The sequence below is a fragment of the Lipotes vexillifer genome, unplaced genomic scaffold (genome assembly GCF_000442215.2).
Source record: "Lipotes vexillifer unplaced genomic scaffold, Lipotes_vexillifer_v1.1 scaffold853, whole genome shotgun sequence".
Classification (NCBI taxonomy): Eukaryota; Metazoa; Chordata; class Mammalia; order Artiodactyla; family Lipotidae; genus Lipotes; species Lipotes vexillifer.
This window is the reverse complement of record NW_006792734.1, coordinates 722,120-730,367: the sequence shown is the minus strand read 5'-3', so window position 1 is coordinate 730,367 and position 8,248 is coordinate 722,120. Positions and strand designations below refer to the sequence as shown.

The 8,248-nt window shown below is 34.4% G+C and overlaps 1 protein-coding gene across 1 annotated transcript in view; it reads left to right on the top strand.

Moving 5' to 3' along the window:
* Window positions 1-8,248, top strand: part of ACAP2 (ArfGAP with coiled-coil, ankyrin repeat and PH domains 2) — a 161,100-nt gene that overhangs the window by 113,157 nt on the left and 39,695 nt on the right. Inside the window, exons 7-8 of the mRNA XM_007465849.1 lie at window positions 1,262-1,306; window positions 4,192-4,287. Of these exons, the coding sequence (XP_007465911.1) occupies window positions 1,262-1,306; window positions 4,192-4,287 (141 nt within the window). The remainder of the gene's footprint in view (window positions 1-1,261; window positions 1,307-4,191; window positions 4,288-8,248) is intronic.

Below are 8,248 nucleotides of genomic sequence, written 5' to 3'. Positions count from 1 at the left end.
TGCGTCCGGAGCCTGTGCTCCACAACGGGAGAGGCCGCAACAGTGAGAGGCCCGCGTACCCAAAAAAAAAAAAAAAAAAAAAAAGATATTCTGTAACCTTTTGGAAATTTCAGCAGAGTGCATGATTCTTTTCTTGTGTAAATATTTTATTTCATTAAGCTGATATATAATAACACAAAAATAAAATGTTTGTTGTGAATTTCTAGAGTTGGGAGAGATACCACAGAAGGCAACTTTTATTATTACTGATCTTTCAATAGTTTAGTCTAATTAAAATATTTATTTAAGGTCCATTAATTTGTTCAACAAATATTTCTGAGTGCTTAATATATACAACTTGGAGAATACAACTGGGAATAAGGCACGACCTTGATCTCATGGAGCTTATGTTTTAGCTGGGGAAAAGAAATAAGTAAATAAAATATGAGGTAGTTATGAATACTATAAAGAAAATAAATAGGGTTGGTGTACTAAAGACTGCTTAAAGGCCTACTTTAGACCTTTGTGAAGAGATACTATTTAAGCTGGGACCTGATGGATAAGAGCCTTGTGCCCATCTGGGAAGAAAATCATGGCATGAGGACAGAAGAAATAGTACAAAGGCATTGAGGTGGGAGTACTCTTGGGTTGTGGTTGGACCACAGAAAAGGGGAAAGTACTGTAGTAGAAAATTAGGTGGGAGAGGTAGCAGGAGCCTCTTCACAAAGGGCCTTGTAGGCTACAGTAGGGAGTTGGAAGGTTTTAATACAGACGTACATGATCTTATTTATTGTTTGAAAAGATCACTCCGGTTGCTTTGTGGAGAATGAAGTGTCAAGAGTGGAAACAGAGACTAGTTCATAGACTATTGTAGCAGTCAGGAAAAGATATGGTAGTTGGTGGTAGTGGTAAAAGTGATTAGAATTTGTTTTAAGGATGTATGTTAAAAGAGCAATTAGATAAGGAGGGTGGAGAGAAGACGGAATTCTAAGAAATTCACAAGTTTATCAAGGTGATAGTTTTATCAGTACAGTACAATTTTATGGTTTGAACATGGCCAGTTTTTCTTTAAGTTGAAAAAATGGATGAGAGTTTCATTGGTATGTTTGTCTTAACTGTTTTTGCAAAAAGCAGGTCAAAAGGTGAAAAACTTGAACTTTGTTTTCATTTACTTTACTGGAAAAGTATTAAACCATTAGAATAAGCAAATTTTACAATATTGCATTCTGGATTAGTTTTTAAAATAATGCATAGGTGATTAACCAAGTGCATTTTCCCTCAGATTAACGTCCTTCAATCAAAAAGGAGATCAGAAATCCTGAAATCAGTAAGATATTTATTGAAATGATGTTCTAAATATTTTAATATGAAGTTAAATGTATATATTTAAGTGTTTAAAATAGCACCATATATGTGTGTGTATGTATATTTATTTATTGACTTATTTATTTATTCTAGGTTCATAATTAATCTTACTTAATGATGTTTTTGTACTTCTTACATGTCACTTAACCACTTTTTTTGGTCTCCTTTATGTTACAGTTATTTATGTGTGTCTCATCTATAATTACACTGTAATCTCCTTAAAGCAGACACTTAAATAATTTGAGATTGAGGGCATACATAGCGTCATTTTACAGAATTTTTCCCTTGGGGCTGTTGATGGTGTATCAGCTTTTTGGAGTGCAGGTAGAAAACAAACAAGATGAAATTTGAAGGATGGCATGGCAACAGTGATTTTTTATTGGCCCATTTTTCGTCTTAAAGCTAACAAGGAGGTGGGCAGAGGATGATAGTCATATATACATTGCACTCTTTTATATTTTGAGAACCTTAGAAATAGTTTCTCCTCTCTGATTTTGTTCACTAAAGTTTTTTTATGGTTTTTTTTTTTCTCAAAGAATCTACAGAAATCGCTTTTGATCCTTGTCCACACCTAGGTTTTTCCTAAATTCTCTGTTAATATTTATGTTATTTCCTATCAGATGAGTACATTATACTTCCTGTTTACCTCCACCACCTTTTCCAGATTGAGAGCGATGTATGTTAATTGTAGAAAATTGGAAAATAAAATATATGAAGGAAGAATAAAAATACTTATAAATGCTACTACCAAGAGAGAACCACTATTAATATCTTGGTGTAATTTTTGTCTTTTTTCTCTGTTTGCGTGCGCGCGCCTGTGTGTGTGTGTATGTGAACATGTATAAACACCTCTTATAATTCCATTTAAGTTTTAAAAACAAAATAGGAATCATTCCTACATACTGTTCTATAATTTTCTTTTTTCACTAATACACTCCAAAATCATCATGTGTCATTAAATATTTTTTTATTTAACGGTGACTTTTGTGGCCAGGTAGAATTCTACCATATGAATACAGTAGTGGTGAGCAAACATTTTTTTTGAAGGGCCAGGTAGTAAATATATTAGGTTTTGGAGGCCGTATGGTCTGTGTTGCAACTACTCAGCTGTGCTATTGTAATAGGAAAGCAGTCATAGACAATATGTAAATGAACGGCATGACTGTTCTAATAAAACTTTTTTTTTGAACATGGAAATTTGAATTTTATATAATTTTTACGTGTCATGAATTTCATGTCTTCTTTTCATTTTCTTTAACCGTTTAAAAATGCAAAAACCGTTGTTAGCCCGTAGGCCATCCAAAAACAGGTGGTAGGGCTGGATATAGTTTGTAGGTCAGTTTGCTGACCTTGAATATACCATAAATTAATTTTACCTATTAATGTATTAACTTCACCTATTAATGGATTTTAAGTAATTTTTTTACGTTTTTGAAGTAAAGCATAGCATTATAGTGATCATCCTAATGAATAATATTTCCTTCAGATAGATTAAGACAAGAGATTACTTAGTTAAAGGGTTGAAGCATTTATTGAAACTTTTAAGGAATATTGTCAAATTTTAAGGGTTACACAAAATTTCCACTAATAGTGTGTGAGAGTGAACATTTTTCCACATTTTACCAACACTGGGTATTAATTTCCCCCACTCTACCACAATTTGGTAGATTGAAAATGTCATCTCATTATTTAATTTTGGATTTCTTTGAGGCAAATGAGTATGAATGTCCCTCCCACCTTTTTTTTTCTTGATCACTATGTTCTCTATTTATGTCCTTTCCCTCTTTTTCTGTGGGCGTCTTCATGCTTTTCATATTGATTTGTAACATCTCTTACCTATTAAGACTAGTAACCCTTTGTCAAATGTTTTTTCCTAGTTTATTATTTATCTTTTAATATGCTTATTCTGTGTTTTGATGTCAGGCATATTTTACTTTTTATGTACTTGTAACTATTAATCTCGTCCTCTCTTTTTTTAAAATATATTTAGTGTTTTTTAAAATCATATTCACAAAGTTGTACAACTGCCGTTATCTAATTCCAGAATCATCTTTTAGTGAGCTTTGTCCTTTTGTCATTGTGTTTTATTTTATTGGTTTTTCTCTCCCAAAAAAATTCCTTTTGAAGGATTCTTGAGTATTAAGGACCTTTTGACCTATTTTAGATTTTACAGAATTAAGCAGATGTTTCTTCTTGCTAAAAATAACAGGGATGTTTGGAGGATTCTTTCAGTATTGTGATTGAATTAATTCCTTCTCATGTAAAAATTTAACTAATAAAAATGAGTGTTTTTTTCTCTCATGAATAGGTAAAATGTAGGAAAACTTAGAAAAAAATCTTAACCCATTAATCATTTTTGGATTTTTGGAATGAATGTAACAAAATCTCCATATTGGCAAAGTCTGTTGCCTCATTTTATTTTGCTATCTTGAGAAAAAAATGAGCATGCCCCTATTTCGTGTTGTGCTTAGTGATCTACAGGTTGTAAAGTATATGTGATTACTTTGAGAGCTTCATATGTCCCCTCCTAATATTTTAATGTTTTATTTGTAATTTAAGGTTTTGCCAGTGAGTTTTGTTGAAAGACACATAGATATTTTATAATGTACCTGGGAAGATGGTGAAGCTATTGAAAACTTGATTCTTTGAATTATTGCAATATAAGTTTGAAAATATTTTTGTAATTTTTCTTTTAAGAAAAATGACTCAGTTTAATTTTAAATAGGTTTGATATTTTGGGCTCTGGTGGAATAATTTTTAAACAATAGGATCAGAATTTTTTTTTAATTTCAGAATATTTATCTAAGAATTGATTTTAAAATGCTAACCATTTTTTCCTCCTGTTAGATGTTATCCTTTATGTATGCCCATTTGGCCTTCTTTCATCAAGGATATGATCTGTTTAGTGAACTTGGGCCCTACATGAAGGATCTTGGTGCACAGGTAATGTACTGTACTTCTTGATTCTGTGTTATGTACCAATATCTGTATTTTTTTTAATTGAGATATAATTGACATACATATAACTGGAAGTTTTGCACCTTTTGACCCCACTCACCCATTTTCCCACTGCCAACACCCACCTCTAGCAACGTCCAGTCTGTTTTTTCTATGAGTTCTGTTTTTTTTTTTTTAATTCCACATATTGGTGAGATCACACAGTAGTTGTCTTTCTGTGTCTGACTTGTTTCACTTAGTGTAATGCCCTCAGGATCCATCCATGTTGTTGCAAAAGGCAGGATTTCGTTTTTTTATGGCTGAATAATATTCCACTGTATATGTATACCACATTTTAAAATCCATCTATTGACGGACAGTTAGTTAGGTTACTTCCATGTCTTGGCTAAATAATGCTGCAATGAACGTGGGGATGCAGATATCTTTTCGAGTTAGTGTCTTCAATTCCTTCAGGTAAATACCCAGAAGTGGAATTGTTGGATCACATAGTAGTTCTATTTTTAATTTTTTTAGGAACCTCCATACTGTTTTTCATAGTGGCTGTGCCAATTTCATTCTCACCAACAGTGCACAAGGGTTCCCTTTTCTCCACATCCTTGACACTCTTGTCTTTTATGACAGCCATTCTAACAGGTGTGAGGCAATATCTCCCTGTGGTTTTGATCTGCATGTCTTTCATCATTAGTGACATTGAGTACCTTTGACCCCTTATTGGCCATCTGTATGTCTTCTGTGGGGAAATGTCTGTTCAGATCCTCTGCCCATTTTGTAATTGAATTTATTTTTTTTTTGCTGTTAAGTTGTCTGAGTTCTTTATATATTTTAGATATTAACCCCTTATCAGATATATGATTTGTAAATATTTTCTGCCATTTGGTAGGTTGCCTTTTCATTTTGCTCATGGTTTCCTTTGCTGTGCAGAAGCTTTTTAGTTTGATGTAGTTTGACTTGTTTATTTTTCCTTTTGTTGTCTTTGTTCTAGTATCTGTATTTTTAAAGAGATTTAGCATATTGGGAAATTTGACAGTTTATTTAATGATGAAGTTTGGTGCTATAGCAGATTTATGTATGGGTTAAATGTGTAACCAAAAATAAGATTAAAGTTAAAGAAAATGTTACAGATAGCATATGAGGGTACCGAAAAGAAGAACTTTAAAACAAAGTGTTTGTTTTACAGTATACATAGCTGGATTTATTTTTTTGTTTCTTACATTTGGATTATTGAGTTACTGTCCTAATTGGTATTTTATTTGAGTTATAGCTCTTTTTTTATTTTCAAAGAAATTTGCATTTTGCTATTTTGAATAATAAAATTTTAGAATCTTAAGATTATAGAACTCTTGGGAACTTTTTCATTTTATACACACACACACACGTGCAATGCATGAATTATATATAAGAATATTACATAGAAATTTTATTACGTCCAAATTATTTTTGATATCTAATCAAAACTTTATGTTAGATCTGTTCCCAGACATTCTTTTTTGTTGACTGGTGAGTTTTCTGGATTTCTGTCAATTTTCAGTTGATTTTCTTTCCCAAAATGGTTCAGGGTACTTTCTGAAGAGAGGGATTAAGGATGAAAAATAGAGTTTAGGGAAATGGGGAAAAGGTAAGAGCAGAATGAGAATTGCATTCATTGACCAAAAATAAATGTGGTGCATGCATGTGTGCATGTGTGTCTCTGTGTGTGTGTGGGGATGGGGAAAGATGGTGTGCAGGGCATATGCTGTGGATTATAGAAATGCTCTTCCGTGCCTCTACAGAACTTAATCTATTGGAAGAAAATAACAAGTCACCACACTATTAATCTCTGTGCTAAGTGCCCTATCTGGGTATATACATGGAGATTAGATTTGTTTGCATGTGATAGAAAACCAGAAATAGCTTTAACAAGTTAGAATTTTATTTCTTCTATGTAAAATCAAAGGCCTAGTATGGTGGTCACTTAATCTGCAGGGACACAGGCTTATTATATCTTTGGATTCTACCTAATGGTTCAAAGTGGTTTATCAAGCTTTAGCCTTCATGTCCAAATGCTAGCCAACAGGAAGGAGGAAAGGGGAAAGAAAGATTCATTCCCTCTCTTTAAGTATATTTCCTAGAAATTGTATATTCCACTTCTGTGTATGACCCAGTGTCACACTAGCTGCAAGGAAAGCTGGGAAATTTAGTCTTAATGCATGTAACCATGTTAACCTACTAGAATTTGGGGATTCTGTTGTTAAGAAAGGAGGAGAGAATGGATGTTGGGAGGCAACCAGCTATCCATACTGCGTATTGGAGGATCAAAGTGTTACTGTAACATGTAGATAGTACATCCAGCCCAGACTTGGGAAGAAGGCAAGAGCTTCCTAGGCCCCAGGCACTCCCCACATCTTAATCAAACATTAGACTGTACCCTCATCTTACATTAAGTATAATTTATCAAAAAGTGAATTGGTTTGTAGTTGACTAGTTTCAATAATTGTATATTTTGACATTTATTAATTTCAGTTTTTCAGTTTTTACCCTCCCAGGTCTCAAGTAATTTTTCAGGTCCTTGAAAAGCATCTAAACTCCGGTGCCTGTAGTGCCTGGTGGATAATATGGCCTGGTTGGAGGTGGCCATTTAGGATATTCTTTCAGTAATTCAGTTATGAGATTATGGCATCTGGAACTAGGGTCCTGGCAGTAAGGGTGGAGATAAATAGATAGGCTTGAGGAATAGTTAAGATGTAGCCAATTTGAGAGTGGAGGGACATGATGAGTTCAAGTTTAAATGTGTTGATTTTGAGAATAGGACATCTAAGTGGGTATATCTGGAGTTCAAGAGAAAGAAACACTAAAGGAGTCAATAGCATATAATTGCTAATTGCAATCACAGGAGTGTGTGAATTGACCCAAGGAGAGTTAATAGGTATTTCAAAATCATGAACCTATTTTAAAAAAACATAAGTGACCGAACACCATGCCTAATAATTTTGATTTTGTAAGTTAAGGTCAAGGTCCACGAGTATGCAGTAAAAAGAGATTTGGCTTGGGACAGAGCCCTAAGAATGATCTACTTTTAAGAGACGGCTAAGTAAGAGGGGCTCCGTGAGCACACTGATGGGAGAGGAGGTGGAAAACCATAAAGAGTGTCTCAGAAAGATGGGGGTGGTTGTCAGTGCAAATGCTGGAAAGAAGGTCGAGTAACCCTAGGACTGAGAACTACCTCTTGGGTTTAGCAGCAAGAAGGTTATGTGTTACTGATGTGAGAGTTGAGGGTCCAAGAGATGAAAGCTTAATTACAGTGGGTAGATGAATATGAAATGGACAAGTGGAGAACAGGGAAAAAATTTTTAAGAAGTTGTATTGTGAAGAAAAGAGAGCAGGTAGTAGCTAGAGGGGAGTATGAGTTGTAGGAAGGTTTTGTTTAAGGTATTATTTTACTTATTAAATTTGCACAAATTTAAAAAGAAATGGGAATGGGAGAAGTTGAAAAGCAGAAAGAGAAGTGGTGAAATCTGAGGTGGTAGGAGTGCAGGAGATTCAAAACATAGGTAGAGGATTGGGGGCACCTGGTTAGGTATAGGAGCCTATTAACCTCATGATGTCCAACGCTAATAGAAACACGGGACACATGCTACTGTGCTCCAAACTCTCTCTTCCTGATACAGTACCCAGCATCTAGGAGACAAGACTGCCAGCCTTCGCACCTCCCCAACTCATACGTCCTCCAGTACTCCACCATGTTGGAAGATATCTTTTTCTTTATACTTCTGCCCCAACAAAGAGAGGGGAATTTCCTCCCTTTCTGCTGCAATAGCAGTGGGGTGGGATGCAGCAGAGAAATTTACTACCAAGTTGACAATTTTACTACCATCACTGGCATTGTAGTACTGGTGTGGAAGGTACATGCATGCAAGTTTAGAAATAACAGTTTGAATCTTGAGGGCTGCCTTCTGCTGCACTTCAATCT